Below are 27,657 nucleotides of genomic sequence, written 5' to 3' on the forward strand. Positions count from 1 at the left end.
TTTATGAAGGAAAATCACTGGAGGATTACATAACAGAAAGGGGTGCTAAAGGAATTGAAGATTTTCTGCTAGAATGACAAATTCTTCTAAGTGGCTAAAGTTTTATGGCAAACTTGGAGAAGGAACTTAGGAAAAGAACAAAGAGAGAAATATTGAGTGGCGTGGTACCTTGCAGGATGAGACTTGATGGCCTAGTTTAGATAATAGGGAAACCACATCCTGTAGGGCAAAATCCTTTGTCCCTGAGCTTGTAAATTTGGATTGATGCTGCCCTGTGGAATCTAGGATCACTAAAGATCACTATGATTTTTCTGTAGTCATAACTTTGGAAAACTAGTTACTCTTTTGGAGTGGTTAAATATATAAAGGAATCTGATGTTCTGAAGATTTTGGTATTTACTAGATGTTTCAGGCAACATTCATTAGTTCACAAGTTTGAAATTCTGTTTTGTGAGTTTCTAAATAGTGAGAGAGAGTTATATACAAGTATAGAAAGAATATAAAAATATACTGCCACTTAAGCTGGAAAGTGATCCCCTACATTATATATATTCTCTTTTTTTTTTTGAGACAGAGTGTCTCACTTTGTTGCCCGGGCTAGAGTGCAGTGGCACGATCTCGGCTCACTGCAGCCTCCGCCTCCCAGGTTCAAGGATTCTGCCTCAGTCTCTCTGGTTGCTGGAATCGCAGGCGTGTACCACTACACCCGGATAATTTTTGTGTTTTTAGTAGAGACGGGGTTTCACCATGTTGGATAGGCTGGTCTCGAACTCCTGGACTCAAGCGATCCTCCCGCCTCAGCCTCCCAAAGTGCTGGGACTACAGGTGTGAGTCATTGCGCCTGGCCTTACATATTCTCAAATGTATGTATCTAATGAACAGTGAAGTCACATTTACTGACTTTTTTTTTTTTTTTTGAGACAGCGTCCCACTCTGTCACCCACTGGAGTGCAGTAGTGCGATCAGGGCTCACTGCAGCCTTGATCTCCCTGGTTCAAGTGATCTTCCCACCTCAGCCTCCCAAGTAGCTGGGACTACAGACATGTGCCACCATACCTGGCTATCTTTGTTTGTTTGTTTTTGTAGAGACAAGGTCTCACTATGTTTTCCAGGCCGGTCTCAAACTCCTGGGCTCCAGTGATCCTCCTGCCTCAGCTTCTCAAAGTGTTGGGATTACAGGTGTGAGCCATTGTGCCTGGCCAATTACTGTTTTTTTTGTTTGTTTGTTTTTGTTTTTTGAGACAAAGTCTCACACTGTCACCCGGGCTGGAGTGCAGTGGCATGATCTTGACTCACTGCAACCTCCACCTCCTGGGCTCACGTGGTTCTCCTCCCTCAGCCTCCGGAGTAGCTGGGATTATAGGCGCACACTACCACACCCTGCTAATTTTTTGTCATTTTAATAGAGACAGGGTTTCACTATGTTGGCCAGACTGGTCTCAAACTCCTGACCTCGTGATCACCCACCTCGGCCTCCCGAAGTACTGGGATTACAGGTGTGAGCCACCGCCCCGGCCCAATTACTGATTTTTTAAGCTAGAAATTATCTTGACAGTGATCTCTAGTGCAGCTTTCAGTGTGATCATATTGTCAACTGTGGAAATAACATTTCATCCTGATACATCTACTTGTGTTTTTCTGCTGATTACCTCTTCTAGCCGTGTCCTTTGTTCAGTGATAGCCAAATCCTAAGGTCTTACACTAGGTGTGTAGAGACTATCTCCTGTTGGCTCAGAGTAATGTCACTGAGATATGTTGATCCATGTGTTCCTGAAAGTGGAATATCACTTGTTTTTTTCTATACAAAAAAATGTCTTCTAAGTTATTTTCATTGCTTCAGCTTAAGATGGCATGAGTTGCATAACGCCTGCAGTTCTTAGTTGGGTTAAGAAGACCTAGAGCCTTTTAAAATGATTTCAGATTTCCTCTTAGCCTGGTAAAGTAATTGAGCATATGTTATGTGATTCTGAGATATTCTTGGCATCCTTGCATCTACTTAATTGATAAGACCTTACACTTCCAATGCCTAGTCATAGGTAGAGGACTGGTCCACATAATTTCTGTAGTAGTACTCTTTAAAACTTTTTGCTTGTATAACTCATATGAAAATTTTGAAAAGTGATGATCCTTGCATATTTTTAAGTTTGCATTAAAATTTTTTCGTCATAACTTTAAGTGATTGTAAAGAATATAATTTTGGCCAGGTGCAGTGGCTCAAACCTGTAATCATAACACTTTGGAAGGCTGAGGCAGGAGGCTCACTCGAGGCCATGAGTTTGAGACCAGTCTGGGCAATATAGCGAGACCTTGTCTCTGTAAAAAATTAGCCAGGCGTGTTGGTACGCAACTGTTGTCCTAGCTTCTTGGGAGGCTGAGGTAAGAGGATCATGTGAGCCTGAGGATTTTGAAGCTGCAGTGAGCTATGAGTGTACCATTCCACTCCAGCCTGGGCAACAAAGCAGAGACTCTGTCTCAAAAATAATTAAATAAAGTTTTAAAAAAGAGAGTAATTTCTAGAGTATTATAAATATGATTACTTCAGAACTGTTTTATCACTTTTTAAAATGTAACCGGTGGAATCTAAATGTTATAGTGATTTGTTACTTAAATATTGATTTAAAAATATATAAGTAAGCTTTTTATTCAATACCAGAAATTTCACTCATTACCTTTTTTTGTGAACTTCTACTTAAATTTCATATCACGCACATTGTTTTATCCTTATAATCTATTTCCATGCTTGAAATTCTGACTGATCTGCCTGTAGTACTTTTCTGTAACAAAATTGTATATATAGGCATACTTTTATTGCACTTTGTTTGCTTTATTGCACTTTATGGAAGTTGTATTTTTTTTAACAAATTGAAAGTTTATGGCAACCCTGCATTAAGTCTCTTGATGCCACTTTTCCACTACCATGTGCTCACTTCATATCTCTGTGTGCTCAGAAGAATGTCACTGAGATCTTTTAGCCAAGGTGTGAATGCAAAGGAAAAGTTCTTGAACGAAATTAAAAGTGCTACTCCAGTGAACACACGAATGATAAGAAGGCAAAATCGCTTATTGCTGATATGGAGAAAGTTTAGTAGTCTGGATAGATACCAGCCACAACATTACCTTAAGCCAAAGTCTTATGCAGAGCAAGACCCTAACTCTCCTAAATTCTGTGAAGGCTCAGAGAGGTGAGGAAGCTGCAGAAGAAAAGTTTGAAGCTAACGGAGGTTGGTTCAAGAGATTTAAGGAAAACAGCCATCTCCATAACATAGAAGTACAAGGTGAAGCAGCAAGTGCTGATGTAGAAGCTGTAGCAAATTATCCAGAAGATCTAGGTAAAAATCATTGTTGAAGGTGGCTATAGTAAATGACAGATTTTCAGTGTAGATATAACAGCCTTCTTTTGGAAGAAGATGCCATCTAGGACTTTAATTGCTGGAGAGGGAAGTCAGTGCCTGCCTTCAAAGCTTCCAGGGACAGGCTGTCTTGATACGGGTTGATGCAGCTGGTGACTTTAAGTGCCAGTGCTCATTTACCATTTTGAAAATCCTAGAGCCCTTAAGAATTATACTAAATCTACCGTGTCTGTGCTCTACAAATAGAACAACAAAGCCCGAAGACAGCATATCTGTTTTCAGCGTGATTTACTGAATATCGTAAGACCACTGTTGAGACCTACTGCTTAGAAAAAAAGATTCCTTTCAAAATATTACTGCTCATTGACAATGCACCTGGTCACCCAAGAGCTCTGATAGAGATGTACAAAAGAAATTAAGGTTGTTTTCATACTGCTAACACAATATCCATTCTGCAGCCCATAGATCAAGGAGTAATTTTGACTTTCAGGTCTTATTATTGAAGAAACACATTTCGTAATAACTGCCATAGTGATAATGAGTCCTCTGAGATCTGGGTAAAGTAAATGGCAAACCTTTTGGAAAGGATTCACCATTCTAGATGCCATTAAGAACACTCACGTTTCATGGGAGGAGGTCAAAATATCAACATTAAAAGGAGTTTGGTGGAAGTTGATTCCAGCCATCATGGATGACTTTGAAGGGTTCAAGACTTCAGTAGAGGGAGTAACTGCATATGTGGAGGAAGTAGCCAGAGAGCTAGAATTAGAAGTGGAGCCTGAATATGTGACTGAATTTTGCTGTACTATCATGATAAAACTTAAAACAGATGAGGAATTGTTTCTTATGGATGAACAAAGAAAGTGGTTTCTTGAGATGAAATCTACTCCTAGTGAAGATGCTGTGAACATTGTTGAAATGACATCAAATAATTTAGAATATTACATAAACTTAGTTGATAAAGCAGCAAGAGGGCTTTAGAGGTTGACTAACTTTGAAAGGAATTCTACTGTGGGAAAGATGCTATCATATAACATTGCAGGCTATGGAGAAATTTTTTGTGAAAGGAAGAATCAATTGATGCAGCAATGTTCATCATTGTGTTCTTTTAAGAAATTGCCACAGCCAGCCTAGTCTTCAATGACTACCACCCTGATCAGTCAGCAGCCGTCAACATGGAGGCAAGACTCTACCAGCAAAAAAATTATGACTTGCCAAAGGCTCAGATGGTCATTAGCATTTTTAGCAATAAAGTATTTTTAATAAACGTGTATGTTAATACTTTTTTTAAAGACATAATACTTAAACTACAGTATAGTGTAAACAGAACTTTTACGTATATTGGGAAACCAAAATTCATGTGACATGCTTTATTGTAGGGCCTAGAACCGAACCTGCAATTTCTCCAAGGTACTCTTTGTATGTAGAAATTACACACTTAAAAGTTTCTTTTGAACTTAATTTCCTCTTAAGCGTTAAGTAGTCTTAAATATGTTTCCTATGTTATTTAATTAGTAGTAGTATACAATTGATCAAACAAATATTACACATAATTTTATAAAGTCTTAGACATAAAATTCTATAGTGAACGTACCGTTTACCAAGGTGCATGGTATCCTTCTCCACAAGCAGTTTAAGTGGCATTGATGAATATTACTAGGACAAGGATTCCATTTCCTTAGTGTAATTTTTATTTTTAAATGTGTGAGTCTTGAGAAACCTTGTTTATATTAATTAAGTTGATGGGACTTGAAGGCGTTTTTACAGCAACATGACTCATTTCTTTGCCTTCCTTTTGAATTTTGTGCTAAAGAAGCACTTACTGATTTATTGTCACAAAACAAATTTTAAATGCCCTATTAACAAGTCAGGCATTTTCCTCAATTTTGATGAAAAGAAAGAGTTGGAAACCAAATAACTCAAGATGGATTTGGTTTCTTAGTCATTAGAGTCATGTACATTTTCATTGGGATAGATAATATGATTTTCTTTCTTTCCTGCTGTAAGCAGTACACTATAGCCCCTCTTCCTCCTGACTTCCCTTCCCTGCATCTGTCTCTACCTTCCACAGCATTTTCTCTCATTCTCTTCTGTTTCTCCCCTACTTCCCTCCAGTGTGCATACTCTGTCTGCTCCTCTCTGCCTCCCTTGGTCTTGAATGCTCTCTTTCCCTCTCCTGATCCTGAAAGGCTGATTCAGGTAAGGGCTGGAAGTCTGACTCTCCATTACCACCCCTCCCCATTACCACTCCCTATATACTCTGCAGGTGTACTCCACTCCTGCCAAAGATTGCTTTCTAAGCTCCCTTGCTTGCCTGCTTGCTTGCTTGCTCGCTCTTTTCCCCTCCCTCCATCCCTCCCTTCCTTCTTCCCTCCCTTCCTCCCTCCCTCCCTCCCTCACTTCCTTCCTTCCTTCCTTTCCCCTGTACTCCCCCCACCCACCCAGCTGTCTTTTTCTCTACCTTTCTCTCTATATATAAAATTTGTAGGGCGGGGGTGGTGGCTCACGCCTGTAATCCCAGCACTTTGGGATTCTGATGCAGGCGGATCACGAGGTCAGGAGTTCTAGACCAGCCTGGCCAACATAGTGAAACCCTATCTCTACTAAAGATACAAAAAATTAGCCAAGTGTGGTGGTGCGCACCAGTAATCGATTCCAGCTACTCGGGAGGCTGAGGCAGGAGAATTGCTTGAACCCAGGAGGCAGAGGTTGCAGTGAGCCGAGATTGCACCATTGCACTCCAGCCTGGGCGACAGGGCGAGACTCTGTTACAAAAAAAAAAGGAAAAAATCGTAAAATGAATTTTCTTACCTCTCTAATGAGTAATCCTCTTAACCACTAATAAAAAATACAGTATGCTTGCAACGTATAAAATCCCTGCTTAAAAAAAAAATGGCTGATGCATATAAAAGTCCTTACTACTGTCAGTCACTGTTTTCAATCCTCTATGTACATGAACTCAATCCTTATGGCAGGCTTGTGAGATGGGTACTGCTTTTATCATCCTCATTCCTTAGGTGAGGAAACTAAGGCATAGACAGGTTGAGTAACTTGTGTCAAGTTATACAGCCAAAGTGGTGAAATTAGAATTTGGTCTTAGGCAATTTGGCTCAAGCATCTGTGCTTTTACTATACTGTTCTGCCTCTAGAAAGACCGTTGCTTGAGTGGAGTCTTTAGCATTAAAATGCATTTTTCTTAGTACTAAGAAATGTTTGTTCTTAGTACTGTGGATGTTGTAAGGCTCTGTAGAATTATAATTAACAAATGTATAACATCCTTAGGTTTAGGTATCAATTCTAAGAATTGATGGTTTCAAATTAAGGCTTATCTTAATTGGAAATGTGAAAGTGTTAGCCAAATGTGGCATATCACACTTAAAATCCAGGAGCATATCATCAAGATTTCATTCATTCATCCATTCAGCAAATACCGGGTGCCTACTATGCGTCAGGGACCACGATGGTGGACAAGACAGACACCGATCATTAAATGCTTTAATCTATAGTATAAATAAGATGCTAGCTGATGTCTTTTGCTAATAGGTAAGCATTGCTTTTAAAATAAGTTTTCAAAGTTACAGAATGGAATTCACCATTTTAGTATTCTTGTTTGTAAGCTGTGACATAGTTTTGAATGGGTTTTCCCACTAAATGTGTGACTCTAATGACTTTCATATATATATATATATATAGACATTTGAATGTTGAGTCCAGTGTATATACCTTGCATTTTAAGAGATTTTTTTCTGTTAAATTTTTGAAGTACAAAAATAATAAAATACTCCTTGATGAAGAAACACTTAAGCCGAGTGTACTAAATAAAATTACTTCTTTTATTTTCCATGGGTAACCATTGTTTGTTGTAGGATACAGTTTTTTAAAAATTTTTATTTTTTTGAGACAACGTCTCTCTCTGTCATGCAGGCTGGAGTACAGTGGCGCGATCACGGCTCACTGCAGCCTCGAACTCCTGGGCTCAGGCAGTCCTACCACCTAGGCCTCCTGAGTAGCTGGGACTACAGGCATGTACCACCACACCTGGGAAAGTTTTGTATTTTTTTGTAGAGATGGGGTTTTGCTGTGTTACCCAAGCTGGTCTCCAGCTCCTGGCTCAAGCTGTCTGCCTGCCTCAGCCTCCCTAAGTAATGGGATTACAGGCATGAGCCACTGTGTCCAGCCTAGGATATTGTTTTTAAAGAAGAAAAAAATAACCATTTTTTCAAGTAGCTCCATGAAAAATCTGATACAGTAGTAAAAAACTTCATTTGGTAAATATAGAATTTAAATGTCTTTATATGACATGGCAAGCCAGTTTAATACGTTGTTTGTTTACTCTTTATTTTTGCCATCATTTGCTGTAACTTTATTTTGTAATTTAATTTTGTGGCCTTTACAGGCTTGATCTACCTTGGCTGGGCATGGTGTCTCATGCCTGTAATCCAGCACTTGGGAGGTCAAGGTAGACGGATCACTCGAGGCCAAGAGTTCAAGACCAGCCTGGGCAACATGGTGAAACCCTGTCTCTATAAAGGATTCAAAAATTTGCTTGGTGGAGTGGTGTGCACCTGTAGTCCTAGCTACTGGGAAGGCTGAGATGGGAGGATGGCTTGAGCCTGGGAGGTGGAGGTTGCAGTGAGCTAAGATCACGCCACTGCACTCCATCCTGGGTGACAGAGTCACACCCTGTCTCAATAAATACATAACTAAATAAAATACAGGCTTGATCTTTAGTTTATAGCGTTGCTCTTGAAAAAATGTTTGATCTTACAGTATTGTTATTGAGAATCAAATATAATGGTTATAAGATTTTGTGGTAAAATTCAATGTGGCATATTCATGTAAAGTATTTAACTGTCACTATTTTTCTTCAAATGGTTAAATTCATAACTGTGACACTGACCTCTTATTGACTTACTCCTCTTTATTCCCACTGAATTATTTCATGCTCTCTCCTTTGTCTGGATTATAATAACTTTTCTTGTGTAAGGTACCTGCAGTTCAGGCCCTTCACAATCTGGCTCTGATCTGCCTACATTTCCATTTCCAGGCTTAGTTCTTAATCCCTGTGAATCATTCACAAGATCACTCTGACCCTTGTTTTAGCTATATTGATTTTACTTACTTACTTGTTTATTTATTTATTTATTTTGAGATGGAGTCTGGCTCTGTCTCCTAGGTTGGGGTGCAGTGACACGATCTCGGCTATCTCCTGGGTTCAAGTGATTCTCCTGCCTAAGCCTCCCGAGTAGCTGAGACTACAGGCACGTGCCACCATGTCAGGCTAATTTTTCTATTTTTAGTAGAGGCAGGGTTTTGCCATGTTGGCCAGGCTGGTCTTGAACTCCTGACCTCAGGTGATCCACCCGCCTTGGCCTCCCAAAGTGCTGGGATTACTATATTGATTTTAAATCATTGTATCTCCTACACACACACACACACACACACAGACACACAGACACACATGACACACACACACTCTTTCTGTCTCTCTCTCTCACCTGAATTTTTCTTCACTCTTATTTTTGCTTAGTGAGTCCCTGTGCACCTATTATGGCCCGTTTCTAATGTTGCCTTCTATATGAAGTGTGCTTGTTAACATTTTGATTGATCTCTGCGTGTATACTTTGTAAATCTATTTTAATGATAGTACTGATTATTACATTATATTATAAGTACTGTATCATATGCATCTGTCTTGCTAGTCTGAGTTGCTTGAGGCCTTGGATTGTGTTTGAAGCTTGGATCCTTATTATGAGCTTGGTATCTGTTTGTTGTTTTAAAAAATATTTATACTTGCATTGTGATATAGTGGAAGTATCAGACAGTTGAGTCTATCTTCTCAGCATTGTCTCATTGTATATGTCACCACGTGTAAGTTCCTTATGCTCTCTGTGCTAATATTTCTTCATCTCTAACTGGGGAGAATAATCTGTAAGATATTGTCTATAAAGTGCCTATCTAGCCTAGTGCTAGTTTCCCGTTTTTTTAAAAAAAATCAGTTTTTTGTGTCAGTTTCTATTTGTTGGTTGTAGAAAAATAGAAAGATCCAATTTAAAGTGGTTAAACATTATGGAAAATGTATCGATTCACGGGAAAATAATTTCTAGAGCTAGTTATCAGTGGTTCAGTGGTATTGTCAGGTTCTTCCTCTTGTTCTTTTCTTCCATTGCCAGCCTATACCTTGGTCTTTTGGCTGGCTATTCTTGAGATTGCAAGATGGCTCTAAGCAGTTCCAGATATCATCCCCTTATTGAAGGCATGGCTTTTTCTCCTATCCTTTCTTTCTGAAAGATAGCACATCTCTCTTTGGTCAAAATTGGATTACATACTCAACCCCACATCAACCACTGGCAAGGGCATGAAGGACTAGATTGCCTTAGGTTAGTCAAAGTAATACATGGGGTTGGGGTGGGATCTAACCTCTCTGAAAGTTATATGGCAGTCTGATACGTGGAAAAAAGTCATGTTATTATCAAGAAAAAGAGTAGGATGATTTTTGGATAGTTAGCTAAAAGTGTCTTCCATGGTATTTTTAGAAAAATTACAAAGAAAAAGAACAAATGCAAGTCTTTAGTGCTTAACTCATAGTAGATACTCAGTTACTCATGCCTTGTTACCATATGGGGCATGTGATGGTCTCACATGGTGAATGAGGATTTCTCTGTCAGCAAGTGCCGATAGCATCATCATTGAGAAACATGTAAGAGAAAATATATATTCTGAAGAATTCTCCTATAGTAATAGTAGTTGTAGTAGTAGCAGCTGCAGTAAAACTATTTTCCAATTTGAAATAAAATAAAAAGCTAACACTTTCTGTTTAGCATGTTTTGAATCTGGAGGCTATGTATGGGTAAAATAGAATCTGTCTAAACCGAAGAATTACACGATGCGTTTAACAAAAATGCAAATTATGTGTGCTTTTTATTTTGTTTCTGTTTTCAGTGAATGAACTCATTCTTAAACAGAAGCAAAGATTTGAGGAAAAGAGGTTCAAATTGGACCACTCAGTGAGTAGCACCGTATGTTTCAACTCTTATTACTATTTTTAATAAATTTCATTTTGTTGTTTTTATTGGTTTAATATTAGTTAGATGTTAAAGTTTAGTATATTATTGATTTTTCTTAAAGGAGATTGTTTAAGATTGTTCTAGTCAAATAAATAACTTTCTTAACTGCATTGTCTGTAGTACTTTACTAGAGCGATCCTATTTTGAAAGGTCTGGTAGGATTATATTGAAACATTTGTCTTTTAATACTTGACATTTGAAGGATTATTTTGGGTGGTGAAACAGTGGTTAGATATTTTCAAAAAACTGTCGAGGTTGGGCTCACACCTATAATCCCAACACTTTGGGACGCCAAGGCGGGAGGATCACTTAAGCCCAAGAATTTGAGACTAGCTTGGGCAACATAGTGAGACTTTTGTCTATATTCAAACAAAAACAAAAACAAACCTTTGAAAGATTCTCAATTTTAAAGGCTTAGTCCCAAATTATCGAGGCAAATGAGCTTAATACCTTACTACGTGCAAAATTGAAAATATGGCTAGACAAATAATTCAGTCATTTTGAAGGTAAATTACAGCTTTAGAATAGTCTCGAATGCACCTTTTATATTTGTTATCTAAATTCATTTAAGGGAGAAGAAATAGTGTTTAAGTTATAACTGGAAGACAGTAGGGAGCCACTAGCTAGGAAGGGGTAGTTTGGAACCTTATAGTATATTTTCGATATCTACGTAATGAGCATATTAGGAAGTAGCAAGTACACATTTGTTTTAGTCTCTAAAACAGTCTTCTTAGGAAGTTGTGTTTCTTCTTTCTTCATTTTTAGAATGGCCACAGGTGGCAGATATTTCAAGATTTGTTGGGAACTGACCAAGATAACCTTGATTTGGCCAATGTCAATCTTATGTTGGAGTTACTAGTGCAGAAGAAGAAACAACTGGAAGCAGTAAGTGGTAGCTAAACTTAAAAATTTTAAATGATGAACTTTATTGCAATGAAAAAGATCTAGAAAGTTTAAAAATAATAGGATAGCTTCACTAACGCATTCATTTTTACTCAGCTAGAAACAGCTACAAAGTGTCACTTCTGCTAGATTCCCCCATTTTGTAACTTAAAGAACAATTTCAATACATTATAACTTACTTGGAATGACCAGTTTTTATTAACAAAAGCTGAGTGTTAAAAATCTTGAGAAAGTAAAGTTTCGTTTTCATAGGAAATAGTTTTGTTGGTTGTCTTCTAATGAGTATCTTTCTTGCCATATTGTCCCCTCTTCATATGTGAGATTTGGAGGAGAAATAGAGATTATTTTTATCTACATACAATTCTTTCAGCAGGTGTCCACTGGTAGCAGTAGTAGTCTATGGCATAACTAAGAGCATTTAAAGAGATCTGTACTAAATATATCTTATTTAATGTAAAATTCCATTTATTTTACGTAAATGTTAAAGACGTAAAATGTGAAATTGCAGGTATTGGGAATTGAGTGTGATATATTATAAGCGACACACACCTTAGCATAAGCAAATACTACCCTGAGGTTAAACATAAAGGGAGTATTTATTGAGACAGTAAGTGAGTGAGTAACACATACACACAAAAAAGAATAGTTGAACCACCAAACTTTGAGAAGATTAGAACCATGGCTTCTCTGGAAGACTACAAGTACATGAGATTAGGGATTTGAATGTTGTTGAGAGTCTTTCTTTTGTGCCCCTTGTGCCTGTTTGATTGGGACAGCTCTGATTTTCTTTTCTCATAGACTTTTTTATCACATGGTGGATAATAATGTCATTTGCACTCTTGGTTTATATGTATGTTTTTTGATAAAAGAAAAAAAGGAGCTTTTGTTTCCAACTGCAGTTTAAAAATTTCTGTGGCTAGGTTATGATTAACTTAGCTTGGATCTGGATCCCACTGACTGTGGTGGGGATCTTCTAGTAGGAGAAAGGTGTGTCAGGTTGAGCCATCCAAAATGAGTTGTCTCCCATGTTGTATCTGTTTGGGAGGTGGGGTTCATGGGAATTTCTCTTACAGTTTTAACCATCGTTTTCTATTAGCATCTACTGTGTGCCAGGGGTTGTGTTAAGGGCTGTGGACAAGCTAGAGTTCTGCTGTATGTGTGTGTTTGTGAACTAAATCAGTAAAGCAGGTATTTTCACATGGTGATAAGTAATATAAAAGACTTTTTTTTTTTTTTTAAACGGACAAAGTCTCCCTCTGTCACCCACCCAGTCTGGAGTGCAGTGGTACAGTCATAGCTCACTGCATCCTCTACCTCCTGGGCTCAAGTGATTCTCCTGCCTCAGCCTGTCACTCACATCACTAATTTTTTAAATTTTTAAATCACCCGACTAGTTTATTTTTATTTTTTGTAGATACAGGTCTCACTATATTGGCCTACAGTAGTCTCAAACTCATGGCTTCAAGCAGTCCTCCCACCTCAGCCTCCCAGGGTGCTGGGATTATAGGCGTGAGCCACTTGCACCCGGCCCTAAAATGACTTTTTATGAGAGATTGAATATATGCAGTTACCTTGCTCCCTTTTGAAATGATGAAAATGACAGTAAATTAGAGTTTTTAAAGAGGCAAAAATAAATAAATAAAAATAAGAGAAGATATATTTTCAGGAATATTTTCTAAGCTATGAAACAGATGGACAAAAGGTAACAGATTAGTAGATCTGAGGAAACTGAATGCTACACCAATAATAGGGAGAAAGCTAAGAACTGACCCTATTTATATTGTGGAGCAGAGGCCCTGGGATTGGGACCATCAGGTATCTGACAGAGTAAAGGCTGAAAACAGAATGCGTGGTTGAGAATCTGTTTAAGAAGCAGTTGGAATCCCTGATTCCTTCTTATATAACTAAGCTAATGATTCTTTTCTACTTTAGGAGAAAACTATAATTTTTAACCCCTCCACCCCCAACGGAGGTGTTAAGAGAGAAGCTCTCTGGACTGCTTCATAACAGGCACACTTAAAGATGTATGTGGGTGTTCCTATTTCTCCACAGCCTCGTCAGCATCTATTGTTTCTTGGCTTTTTAATAATTGCCATTCTGACTGATGTGAGATGGTATCTCATTGTGGTTTTGATTTGCATTTATCTAATGATCAGTGATGTTGAGCTTTTTTTTAATATGTTTTTTGGCCACATAAATGTCTTCTTTTGAGAAGTGTCTGTTCATATCCTTTGCCCACTTTTTGATGGGGTCGTTTATTTTTTTTCCTGTAAATTTAAGTTCCTTGTAGATTCTGGGTATTAGACCTTTGTCAGATGGGTAGATTGCAAAAATTTTTCGCACTCTGTAGGTTGCCTGTTCACTGTGATGATAGTTTCTTTTGCTGTGCAGAAGCTCTTTAGTTTAATTAGATCCCATATGCCAATTTTGGCTTTTGTTGCCATTGCTTTTGATGTTTTAGTCATGAAGTCTTTGCCCATTCCTATGTCCTGAATGGTATTGCCTAGGTAACAAACCTACACATTCTGCACTTGTGTCCCAGAACTTAAAGTTAAAAAAAAAAAAAAAAAAAAGTTGTGTGTGGGCTACCATACCAAAAGCAGATAATTACATAGTGAAAGTGAGAACTGGTAACCTTCTTCCTACCTTCTGATATGCCAGCATTCGTCTTTGTTTCCTTTTTGGCTTCAAATTGAAGAAACACAGTTGTCTTATTAGATTACAGATTCTTTCCTATTGTTTTCTGAAGAGAGAGCCACCTCAGAAGCGAAGTTTCTGTCATAGATTTTTTTACATTATTGTTTTCTGTTTTACTTTTCATTATTATTTAAACTGAATCTTTCCAGCATACAGAAAAGTACAGAAAATAATATGGGGCTCTGAAATACTCCTTCCTAGTTTTAATAAATGTGAAGATTTCGGCGTATGTCTTAGATCTGACTTAAGAATTAATTATTTTCATACTTAAACTCCTCTCATCTCATTCCCTTCTCCCAGTGTGACCACCATATGAAGTTGGCAAGAATCCTTCTCAAGCATGTGTATGCATTTCTTATGTATGTTAGTATCTACAACCATATAAAGTATTGTTTGTTTAAATTAGAGGTTTATATAAAGGGTTTCATTCTGTAGTTATCCTTTTGAAATATACCTATTTGTTTACTTTTTGAGGTTCATATTGATAAATGTAGATTTGGTTTATTTATTTTAACTTCTTCATAGTAATCTGTTTCAGAAATATATCTGTTCTATTGATGGGCATTTAGGTTCTTCTCAATTCTTAGTTGTGTCAGCACTACATTTAGTATACCTTTCTCCTTGTGCTCACATTAGGGTATGTGTGCACATTTTAATCTTATTAAATATTTGATATTGACAGATTGCTCTTCTGTGGGTTTGTGCCATATAAACACTTGGTATTTTCTGTTTTTTAGTTACTGCCTGTCTGATAAGTATCAAATACTGTTTGTGTGTGTATATATGTGTTTTAAAAATACATTTCTGTGATAACTAGTATAGTTGAGAATTTCTTCATTCAGCCACCCTTGTTTTTTATTTGATGAATTACCTATTCATATTCTGTGTCCATTTTCCTGATGGATCATTTGTCTTCTCTTACTGATTTGTGTATGTGTGTGTGTGTGTGCTCGTATTTTGGATATTACTACTTTGCCAAGTATATATTTTGGTAATTGAATTCTAGTTGAATTGCATTATAGTTGGAGAACATAATTTACATGATTTTAGGTGATTCCATTTTAGATGCTTTGTTGGTTCATCACTTACAATTTTTTGTCTTTTTAGTGGTTGCTTTAGAGTTTTTAATACAATTGCTACCACATTCTACATTAAAGTAATATTATACTACTTCATCTGTATTAATAACCTTAGGCCAGGCACAGTGGCTTATGCCTCTAATCCTAGCACTTTGGGAGGCTGAGGTGGGCAGATTGCCTGAGCTCAGGAGTTCAAGACCAGCCTGGGAAACATGGTGAAAACCCTGTCTCTACTAAAAATACAAAAAATCAGCTGGGTATGGTGGTGTGCGCCTGTAGTCCCAGCTACTTGGGAGGCTGAGGCAGGAGGATTGCCTGAACCCAGGAGGCAGAGGTTGCAGTGAGCCGAGATTGTGCCACTGCACTCCAGCCTGAGAGACAGAGCAAGACTCTGTCTCCACAAAAAAAAAAAAAAAAAAGAACCTTAAAAACAGTATACTTTCATTTTCTCTCTCCTGGCCATTGTAGTATTTTATGTCATATATTTTACTTCTAAATATGTTATATATTCCACAATACATTGTTATGAATTGTGGTTAAATTATGGAGATTTCTAACAAGTGTTATATTACCCATTTATTTACCATTTCTGGTGTACTTTATTCTTTCGTGTAGATCAGTTTCTATCTGTTACTTTCCTTTAGCCTCAAGGACATCATTTACCATTTCTTTAGTGCAGGACTGTGGGAGGTGAATTATTTCTTTTGTATGTCTGACTAAGTCTTTATTTTACTTTTGTGTTTGAAAGGTACTCCATATGAGTATAAAATTCCAGATTGACTTTTAAAGAAATGTTGCTCCACTCTCTCCTAGCATTGTTTCAGATGAAAAGTCTGCTGTCATTCTTACCTTTTGTCTTCTTAATGAAATACGTTTCTCCCAGTTTAAGATATTCTTTTTATGGCTGTAAGCGTTTTGATTATGATGTGCCTTGCAATAGGGTTTTTTTTCCCCTGTGTTTTTTGTTATTAGGTTCTTTAAATTTTTTAGATCTGTAGATTGATAGTTTGCCTCAGATTTAGAAAATTTTCAACCATTATTTCTTCAAATATTTTTATGTCCCCTCTTCCACTTTGGGAATTCCAGTTACATATCTCTTAGGCTAGTTGAAGTTGTTCTTTAGGTCATTGATGAATAGTTTTGTTCATTTTATTTGATCTTTTTCATCTTTCTAGTTCATTTTGGATAGTTTCTATTGCTGTCTTCAATTTTTCTCCATATAGATTGACTTTTCCCCTTATTGTAGGATATATTTTTCTGCTTTTCATGCTTATTTCTTAATTAGATGCCAGAAATTATAAATTTCGCCTTGTTCAGTGCTGAATATTTTTGTAATCCTTTATATATTCCTGAACTTTGTCCTGACATGTAGTTAAGCTACTTGGAAACAGTTTGAATCCCTTGAAGCTTGTTTTTAAGGTATGATAGGGAGGGCTAGAGCAGTTTTTTGTCTTTGCTAGTTTTGCTTCACTACTGCGACAACCTTTTTTGAGTACCTGATGCATGTATATTTCTTGGTTTTTCTACTCTGGCTGCTGGGAACATGTAATATTTCTGGCCCTTTGTCTGGAAAGCATTGTTTCATATAGTTGGACAGGTGTTTTGTTGTTTAAGGCAGGAATGTAGATCTAGTCCCTTTTACTCCATTTTGGCCAGAAGGGGAAGCTCAATTTGCATGTGTTTAGTCCTTTGAAATTGATTGTGATTTTCATTGTAGCTCAGCATAATCTGTTTTGTAAGTATTCCACTTGCATTTGAAAACAGTGTTTTTATTCATTGTAGTTCTTTATAAATATGATTATGTAGAGTTGGTTAATATTATTATTATTTTTTTGAGATGGAGTCTGTCTTTGTCACCCAGGCTGGAGTGCAGTGGCATGATCTCTGCTGCAACCTCTCCCTCCCAGGTCCAAGAGATTCTCCTGCCTCAGCCTCCCAAGTAGCTGGGATTACTGGCATGCACCACCCGCGTCGGCTAATTTTTAAATTTTTGGTAGAGATGGCATCTCACCATGTTGACCAGGCTGGTCTCGAACTCCTGGCCTTGGGTGATCTGCCTGCCTTGGCCTCCAAAAGTGCTGAAATTACAGGTGTGAGCCACCAGACCCAGCCAGTTAATATTATTAAATTTGTTTTTCCTCCTTGCTGTCAGTTGCTGACAAGTGTGTTACAGTTATTATTTTAATTGTCTGTTTTTATTTTCTTTTTTGGTAATTTTTGCTTCATGTATTTTGAAGCTCTATTATTAGGTGCAGTTCATACATGTTTAGAATTTTTATATCTTCTGGATGAATCATCTCCTTTATTATTATTATGAAATGGATATGTTTATTGTTGGAAATATTTATTGTTCTGAAGTCCGCTTTGTCCGATACTGATAGAGCCACAGCATCTTACTTATAGTTAATGTTTCCAGAGTATAGGCTTCTTCATGCTTGTACTTTAATTCTGTCATTGTCTTTATAAAGTGTGTGTCTTTAACAGTAGGTAGGTATTTTTTTCTGTTCTTTTTAAAAACACAGTCTAATAAGTGCATTGAATTGAAGTTCTCAAGTCCATTTAAATTTTATTTAATATAATTATTGATATGGTTTGGTTTGAGTCTACACCGTGGTATTTGTTTTCCATTTCTCCCTCCTGTTCATCACCTCTTCCTCCTTTCTTGCCTTCTTTAGACATCATTGGGTTTTCAGTATCTCATTTTATCTTCTCTATTTTTCATGTACTTCTTTTTATTGTAATTTTAGTGTTTTCTCTAAATACCACAAAAGGCCTTTTTCTCCCACACAGTTTATAGTATGCTACTTCAAGGACAATATGTTTGCAGGCAATCTTGAATATATGGTATACCACATAACTCAGTTTACTAAACTTCTGCTTTTTTTGGTTCAAACCATGTTATATCTCACCAAACTTTTTTTTTACTTTTTTTAAACATTGTTATTTTGGCTTTTGAAGATAGGATACCAAAATAAATAAAAAAGAACAAAAACCCACCCCACCTTTTTTTTATTTACCCAAATATTTACCTTTTCAGATGCTCTTCATTTTTTCTCACATCCACCTGGCTGATTTCCCTTTTACTTGTATAACTTTTTTACTATTTCTTCTAAAGCAGATTGTTTTGCTCTATATAGAAGCTTTGGGTTTTCTTTTTAAAACACTTTAAAGATATTTTCACTATTCTTTTGTTTCTGATGAAATCAGTAGTCATTTTTACCATCCTTCTCCTAAAGCTAGTATATTGTTTTTCTCTCTAACTGCTTTTAAGATTTTCTTTTTGACATTGGTTTGCAGCAATTGGACTATGTTATTGCTACATTTTATTATTTTTATATTTATTCTTCTTGGGTTTCATGGAACAAGAGGATCTGTTCTTTATTTTATTTTGTTTTTTGGCAGCGAACAAATTCAATACCTAGGATTTAATTTTTGAACATGGTGAGCAATTACTTGTTCAGCCCTTTGCCCTCCTTCCTTTCCCTGTAGGTTTCTAGTCATACGTTGTTATAATGTTTCATATTATCTTACAGACTTCTGATGCTCTGTTCTTATTTTCCTTTTTTTCTGTGAATTTAAATAATTTGTATCGAACTGTGTTTGAGTTTGTTATTCCTTTCCTCTGCTATGTCTGCTTTGCTCTTAATTTCATCGATTTTTAAATTTAAATTTATTTATTTATAAAATTATTTATTTATTTTAGTGTTTAGGAGCAAGGATGAGAGACTGACCTCTTTGGTTTTATTCAGGAATTTAGCTTAATTGGGGCTTCATCGCTGCTTGAGTTAGTTTCAGTCGTTGGCTTTAAAGAATAGTGTGCATTTTTTGATTTATCCCTTTTTTTGTTACTGTGGAAGTAACCTTTTACACTTTAATCTGAAGAGGATTAAACACTGATTTTTTTTAACTGAAATGTTTTGTATTGTGAAAGTGTTGTCTGTGATGCCAGTGCTTCCAAATTTAAGTCACTCATTTTATGAACTGTTGTCACTTTTTGTAAATATTCCTCTTATGCTTTTAAGCATGTGTGTTCTGAAATTGTTTCAAGGATTTATGTTCTTTATGTCTAATAATCTTTCTATTTAAAATTTTCTATTAAAATTATTTAAAAATAAAAACCCAGCTAATGCAGAAGAAAGTATATTAATTTACTAATATGATTATGGATTTTTCAGTTTTCCTTCCAATACTAGCATCGTCTGGTTTCATATCCTTTCAGTCTTTTTGTATTTAACTTTTAAGTTCAGGAGTACATGTGCAGGTTTGTTATATATAGGTAAACTTGTGTCATGGGAGTTCATTGTACAGATTATTTTGTCACTCAGCTGTTAAGCCTAGTATCCATTAGTTATTTTTCCTGATCCTTTTCCTCTTCCCACCCTCTACCCTCCGATAGGCCCCAGTGTGTATTGTTCCTCTCTATGTGTCCATGTGTCCTCATCGTTTAGTTCTCACTTGTAAGTGAGAACATGTGGTATTTGGTTTTCATCCTGTGTTAGTTTGCTAAGGATAATCGTTTCTAGCTTCATTTATGTTCCTGCAGAGGACGTGATCTCCTATTTATGGCTACATAGCGTTCTATCGTGTATATGCACCACATTTTCTTTAATCTACCATTAATGGGCATTTAGGTTGATTCCATGTCTTTGCTATTGTAAATAATGCTGCAGTGAACATACATGCGCATGTGTCTTTATAATACAAGGATTTATATTCCTTTGGGTATCTTGGTCACATACACCCTTTCAAGACTGAACCAGGAAGAAATTGAATCCCTGAACAGACCAGTAAAGAGCTCCAAAATTAAATCAGTAATAAGTAGCCCTACCAGATATACAAAGAAAAGCTGGTACCATTCCTACTGAAACTATTCCAAAAAATTGAGGAAGAGGCACTCCTCCCCAATTATTCCATGAGGCCAGCATCATCTTGATACCAAAACCTGGCAGAGACACAACAAAAAAAGGAAACTTAAGACCAGTATTATTGATTCACATCCATGCAAAAATCCTCAACAAAATACTGGCAAACTGAATCCAGCAGTACATCAAAAAGCTTATCCAGCATGATAAAGTAGGCTTTATGTTTGGGATGCAAGACTGGTTCAACATATGCAAATCAATAAATGTGATTTATCACATGAATGGGACTACTAAAGACAAAAACAACATGATTATCTCAATAGATGCAGAAAAGACTTTAAATAAAATTCAACCCCCTTCATATTAAAAACTCTCAATAAACTAGGTATTGAAGGAACATACCGCAAAATAATAAGGGCCATCTATGACAAACCCACAGCCAACATCATTAAATGGGCAAAGGCTGGAAGCATTGCCCTTGAAAACCAACACAAGACAAGGGTACCCTCTTTCACTACTCCTGTTTATTCAACATAGTAATGGAAGTCTTGGCTGGAGCAGTCAAGCGTAGAAAGAAAGAAAGGGGATCCAAATAGGAAGAGAGTAAGTCAAACTATCTGTTTGCAGATGACATGGTTCTATATCTAGAAAATCCCATAGTCTCAGCCGAAAAGCTTCTTAAGCTGATAAACAAGTTCAGCAAAGTCTCAGAATACAAAATCAATGTACAGAAATCACTAGTATTCATTTCTGTCAGTACAAAGACTTGGGAACTACCTGACTTATAAAAGGATTTGTTATCTAGTCTTTAGAGTCATCCACTTTTCCAAACTGCATTATTTTTTAATTGCCTTATTTTGTTATTCCAGAGAATTTCATACCCTAGGGGCATGTATCAAGGTAGACTTCTGGGTGGGTAAAAGATAAGTGACAAGCCTGCCTGCTTTGCTGCCATCCGTTCCTTACAACCCTCTGTACAAAGTGAGAATAGAAAATTTGATGAAAGGCTAGAATTGAGAACTGGAGTGATGTCCCATGAGCGGACATGTTTTAGAAGAAGAAAAGGTAGATGGTGGAGAATTAGGGAATCAACTTCCTAAAACCCTCTGTGTCCACATATGCTTTGGAAGATCTTCGTGCATTCTCAGGTATATCTGTACCCTTATTTGAAGTCTGTTGTCTATACAAGCAGAAGTGAATATGCTTTAGAAGTTTTCTGTCGACAGTAGATTTAAGGAAAATACCATAGTGTTCTAGAGAAAAATTATTACCTAAATAGCAATATCCTATCTAAAGTATGGGATGATGACTCCTGTTTGTGAAATGTTACCTGCACATTTTATAGATAGGGAATCTGAACCCAAGTAGGGGAAACACACATAAAGTTATCTAGGGTTTTTTTGGTTAGAATTTTAAGCTGGGCACAGTGGCTCACGCCGTAATCACGGCACTTTGGGAGGCCAGGAAGGCAGATCACCTAGGAGTTCGAGACCAGCCTGGCCAACATGGTGAAACCCAGTTTCTACTAAAAATACAAAAATTAGCCAGACATGGTGGTGCGAATGTGTAATCCCAGCTACTTGGGAGGCCAAGGCAGGAGAATTGCTTCACCTTGGGGGGCGGAGGCTGCAGTGAGCTGAGATCGTGCTACTGTACTCCAGCCTGGGAAACAGAGCAAGGCTCTGTCTCAAGAAAAAAAAAAAATCTAAGTAATAAATACTTCTAATTTACAATGTCATAACATTATTAACAAGATTTATAGCAAATAACAACAGTCCCTAGTTCCATTACTCCCAGTCCCTTATATCAACTTTCCAGAAGGAATCTTTTCAATTTTTAATAGTTTTTATTTACTGCGCACACTCTCTATTATGTATAATTTTTTTTTTTTTTTTTTTAGGAGAGGGTCTCGCTCTTTCACCCAGACTGGACTGCAATGGTGCGATCACTGCTCATTGCAGCCTTGAGCTTCCCAAGTAGCTGGGACCATAGGCACATGCCACTACGCCCAGCTAGTTTTTGAATTTCTTGTAGAAATGGGGTGTCGCCATGTTGCCCAGGCTGGTCTTGAACTCCTGAGCTCGCACAATCTGCCTGCCTTGGCTTCCTGCAGTGCTAGGATTTTGCAGCCAACAATTCTATATTTCTGAATAACTTGCCTACGCCATTCTGCTTGGAAAGTCTTATGCAAAAAAAAAAAAAAAAAAGTTTGCCCTCAAAATGGCAGTTGTTCTACTCTTGAGACAATTATTGTAGAGTGAACTGTACTTGGGAAGATGAACTCATGCTAACTAAACCTATAAGGACCAAATTACTCATTTATAGTGAAATATTTAAAAATCAGTTACATTAGTTATTTACATAGTTATGACCCGTGCGTTTTCTCCCAGTTGGAAAGACATTTAACTTGCCATATAACTGAAGGATACTAAAGCATGGAATTGGAATAAGAAGAGTTTAATAGGCAATTCACATATTTAATTATATTAGACTCTGATTGGGCAGTTGCTTCCATTTCCATAATAAGGATAATTTTTTCCTTTTAGAATACAACAAAATTTAGTTGCAGAGAAGGATAGGAAAATAAAGAAGACCAATGTTCTATAAAAACTTGAAGCATATTTCATGTCACATAGCAGATACGCTCCCTCTTGAGACACTTAACTGAACCAGATGGGACAAGTGTAACAAAAACTTGCTGTATTGTAAAGAGTACTGAGAGTAGAGAGTAAAATTCTAAATATGTTTGTTCCTTCCTTTCCTTTCCTTTCCTTTCCTTTCCTTTCCTTCTCTGTCTCTTTCTTTCTTTCTAAATACATTTCTCTTTATTCTTTTTCTTACACACTTCCTTATCTGAAAATGGGAGAATTGGGCTAAATGATCATTACATGTTTTTTGGAAGTTTTGACGATTGTAAGAGATGTTTAGAGAATTGACTTCTTGGGATTACTTTCATGTTAAAAATTCTGCACCTGTTCTAATAGAACATTATATGGCTAGACATTTTGGTATAATTGGTTATACTCTTTCCATTTTTTAAAGCATTCTCTTTTCTTCCACTACCTCTTTTTTATAATTTTCTTTCATATTTATATGTGAAATTATAGTTTCATATTTGCCATTCATCTCCTTTCTTGAAATTCTTCCTTTAAAAAGATTAAACTGCAGAAGAAGGTGTCGTGTGGTGAATTCCTGGTGTATGTAGTTGGCCCCACTTTCCTTTTACATTGACATTTTGGGGACTTTCCTCTTCTTTCTACAAATCAATTGCATTCTTGTCATATTTACATATTCTGGTTAATAGATTGAAATGTTTAAATTTATAATCTTGAAGATAATTTGTATACTTCCTTTGTAAATGAACTGTCACTTTATTAGCTTGGAGTTACTTTTTGTATAAAGTTGTTACTTTTTAAATAAACATGTGGTCTTTGTCCTCTAGACAAATAATCATAGATAGAGATAACCAGTGTAGAGAAGTCCCACAAACAATGTGGAAGACTTGGATGCTTTGTCATCATTGTTGAGACAGAGCCCATGTGAGTTTGTTCTGTGTGACAGATTTACTCACTTGGGAAGAATGGGTCTAAGGTCCAGTCAGAGTCAGTTTGTCACGCAAGAAAAAATTTCAGTCTTCGTGATTCTATGTTTTGGAAATGTATTCAGTTGTAAAGCATATTAATTCAGTTATATTATTTTAATTGGACTATCCTATTGTGATTGTCAGTTCATATTTTATCTCCTTATTTGCCTTGACTTGTAAATTACATTGATCTGTTTTGCCTCTTATTTTTTAAAATCCAAAGATCTGCAAGAGGCATAGACTCTAGAAGTGGGTGTGAGGTGGTCATGCTTATTTGTAGTATGTGTTATATTTTAGTGATTCTTCAGATTTTAATTGGCTTATTCTTATCATCTGGGCACTTGTTTAACAAAGATTCCTGGAACCTTTTCTAGAGGAACAGGATCAGAATTTTAAAAATCTGACCCAGTGTCTGGTGCCCAGTGGGGCACCAGAATGCCCCAGGTAATTCTGTTGCATAGCCAGGCAAATTAAAGTTTTATTAACCTTTTTTTCCATATATTTTTGTTTGTTTTGGAATTGCTCCACTGGGCTTTTTTATTCTCCCTTTCAAGTATATAAGAAAAAATTAGAATGATGTTTGTTCATAAACTATCTTTTATTGTTATTTTATTTTTAGCTTTTGATATTATTTTGATATATTTTTATCAGATTAACCTGGAATTCCTGGTTCTTGTGAATTTTAACAGTAAATGATATATACTTGTGTTTTTATGTTTTGCTACTCAGAAAATTCAAGGCTTATTATACTTTCATTTATCTGTTCTATCTTTGTTTCAATTACCAATTTGAGTTACTCCCTACCCACAAGCTGTCCACTTGATTATATTAAATTTTTTTGTTTTCAGATGTTTGATTTTGCCTGAAATCTTCCATAGAAATATATTCTCACATCTGTGAATAAGTAGGTAATAACTAGAAATAATAAATTTGACTTATGAAAGGTATAGGTTTATCTCTATTTATTACACTTACCTCTGCAAATGAACTTCTCATGGAGAAAGTGATTTTAGTGTCTATAAGCTATGTTACTTTCACTGTAAATTTTGTTTTGATGTTTTCTTACTTTAGTTGGGGAAGAGAAGGCTAGGAGTCAGGTAATAGAATTGCTATTATCCATGAAAAGATTTTTCAGCATGTTAGATAAGGGATGTAATTTAGAACACCTGTTTGTTAGTTTTAGTTAGTTTTGCAGAAAATTGATTCTTTTAAAAATGCCAATTAGCAAATGGGAAAACTGATTAAATAGAAGTAATAGGCGAACTTAAATGGGTGCATAAATTTGCTTCATACTGTTTATGCTATGATGTTAAAGAAAACTTTCAACTCAGTTATATTTTTTAAAAGAAAAATTATAATTTTCTATTGTAGGAATCACATGCAGCCCAACTACAGATTCTTATGGAATTCCTCAAGGTTGCAAGAAGAAATAAGAGAGAGGTATATTATTTTGTGTGTTTTACATAATGTTTTATTTACTATTGTTAACTGTTCCCATTTTGTAAAAGCATTTCAGGCTAAAAAATTTCTTTAAATATTTTTAAAAGCATTTGAATTTTTAGGAGGTTTCCTTAAGCTTTGTTATTTTAACTTCTTTTCTCTTTACAACTTGACACTTAAGAAATCATTTTGTGGAGATGTGCTGAAAAGTTATCAGTAAGATTGACTGCAATAACTTACCTAAAAGCTATAAAGAATTGAAAATAGATTTATTAAATAACAGCTTACCCTTCACCATGAAGAGGAAACTTAGGAAAATTTAGATAATAAAGCCTTAGGTAGGATATAGTTTTTTTATTACGGTAAAAACATATGTAGGCAAGAACAAGTAAAAACATAGCTACCTATTTAGAACTTGGGAGGTCTAACTCATGGAGGATAGTTAAAAGGCAATTTTGTATCAACAGTTTTATAGCGAGCATGTTCTAATTTAACATTTATGAAATTTCTCAGTCATTTCACACTATAAAAAATATGGGAAAATTAAATAGTCAAAATCCTGTGCTCTGGATAGCATGTTAAAATAACTTTGAAAACTTTTTTTTTTTTTTTTTTAATTTCTAACTGGCTGGAACCTGGACCATTTATGTTAAGAATTGTGTAATTAGGATACTTTTTACTCATTTAAAAATGTGTAAATTGTCTGTTACGTGCTATGTTCTGGGCTATCTTTATTCTTTTTGACAATAAATAGATAAGAATGTTTTACTGGATGATGAAGTGTTGAATAGCTAAATATTTTTTATATGGTTTGTGACTATATTTTTCTTATTCTCAACTGTTGCTAATTGAGTTGTGATTTTAATATTCCTACTAACAAACATTATCTGTTATAAATTTAAGATTTACTTGTGTCTCTTAGGTTTTTTTTTGTGGTAGGAAAGAAGATGATGTCCAGTCATTCATTTGTTTAAATGTCTGGTGGCGCAATATAAACGGCAGTGTGCATGAAAGTTGCCTGATGCGGAGCTTGTGGTGAGCCGAGATCGAGCCACTGCACTCCAGCCTGGGCAACAGAGCGAGACTCCATCCCAAAAAGAAGAAAGTTGCCTGATGATCTTGCTAAAATGCATGTTCAGATTAAGGGAGGCTCTGTTGGAGCCTGGCAATCTGCATTTCTAGCAAGCTCCAGGGATGTTGAAGTTCTTGGTCCTTGGACCACACTTTGAGGATCAAGGCTGAACATTTTATAATATATGGAATTACATGTTTCTGTCTGTCTGAGAATTTGAAGTCATTGAGAATGATATTCAGTACATAAGAAAGTACCTGATAATGAGTGAGTGAACGAATCAATGAAGTTAAGTTAAAATCTCAAAATACCTGGGGCTTAAATGAAATGACTAGTTATTATCTGTGTCCTAAACTATTTTTAAGCAACAATTAATGAAACCTAATGGTTTTCATTAGCCCCTGAGATTTTTCAGTATTACTCATTGCTTCTATAGGGGTCTCCTGATGCCTGCCACAAATTGTTAGACTTGACATTGTCTCATGTAATAAGGATATACCCATATAACTGTAAAACATTGTGAAGGGTCTGAAATTTTTTACCTTTTTAGCAGGTTAACAAGTTAGCTTGCATAGTTCGATTGATGCCGGCAGAAGACCTGAGATGACTGGAGATAAAATATTTTATTACTCATGAGACATCTGATAGCATCAGATTCATCTTTGCATCAGTTCCCTCTGACCCACATGTCCTACATGTGACAATGTGGAGATGGCTCTAGGTGGATACTGCACACACAGTTGGATTTGTTTGTGTTACAGCAAAGGAACCCTCATATTGGGAAACCCCAGTCTTCTAAAAGGGGTTGCTGGCAAACCTGTTCAATCTTGGTACTGCAGGGAGACACAATTTTTATTATGTTGGTCAGAAAACAAATCTGTCCTCTGCCCCCAGAATAAGTCACTATTTCTGTCTCGCCAGCCTCTTTGCCGTATAAACATTCTTGGAAAGATAATTTAGAACAAAAGCTATCACAAGATATGCAGAAATTGGATAGATAATGGAGAATTCCTTTCCAGCATTAATTCTTCCGTGTGATCTTCATTTGGCCTTTCTCTGATGCCGTGGCCCATGGCCTCCCACAACACTGTCTGTGATACTGACTTCGATTTTATAGCTTTGGCATAGTGTTTTTATATTTCTGTTATTAAACTTCTGGATGAATCATGCCGTAGAACTTTTTCGCTTGATTTTGGTTTGAATCTAATTGATTATTTTTTTTCTTTTCTCTTGGACCATATTTTCTTGTAGTAGGTGAGTTAACCAAGAAACATACTAGTTCCAAATACATCGGATATTTGTGCCTCCAGTGTACAGTGATTGTACTGTCGTTAATACATTTTAGTTTTCTTGATTTTGATATATCTGTGATTGAGTGACTTTAAGTATTTTAGTTTTAATTACACAAGAAATTCTGAGAAGCTACGTAACAAATTATAAACGTTTATCTATTACTTTGATTAAATTTCTTGAATTTCACAATAATTGGAATTGGGCACAATAGTGATTTGTAATTATAATAAGCTTTAGTCTAGAAAATATGTTTTAGTGCAGACAGATTGAAGTGAGTGGTTATATTTTCTTCTTGCATATAAGTCTATTTG

The 27,657-nt window shown here is 36.1% G+C and overlaps 1 protein-coding gene across 3 annotated transcripts in view; it reads left to right on the forward strand.

Annotated features, from left to right (window-relative positions):
• Nucleotides 1-27,657, forward strand: part of COP1 (COP1 E3 ubiquitin ligase) — a 257,866-nt gene that overhangs the window by 33,324 nt on the left and 196,885 nt on the right. For 2 of the 3 annotated variants that reach the window (XM_003258927.4, XM_030823941.1), the window contains 3 exons: nucleotides 10,293-10,369; nucleotides 11,183-11,302; nucleotides 24,913-24,981. In XM_003258927.4, the coding sequence (XP_003258975.2) occupies nucleotides 10,293-10,369; nucleotides 11,183-11,302; nucleotides 24,913-24,981 (266 nt within the window). The remainder of the gene's footprint in view (nucleotides 1-10,292; nucleotides 10,370-11,182; nucleotides 11,303-24,912; nucleotides 24,982-27,657) is intronic. The other variant, XM_012511523.2, reaches the window with a different exon arrangement.

Source organism: Nomascus leucogenys, chromosome 12 (assembly GCF_006542625.1).
Source record: "Nomascus leucogenys isolate Asia chromosome 12, Asia_NLE_v1, whole genome shotgun sequence".
In the NCBI taxonomy this organism is placed as follows: domain Eukaryota; kingdom Metazoa; phylum Chordata; class Mammalia; order Primates; family Hylobatidae; genus Nomascus; species Nomascus leucogenys.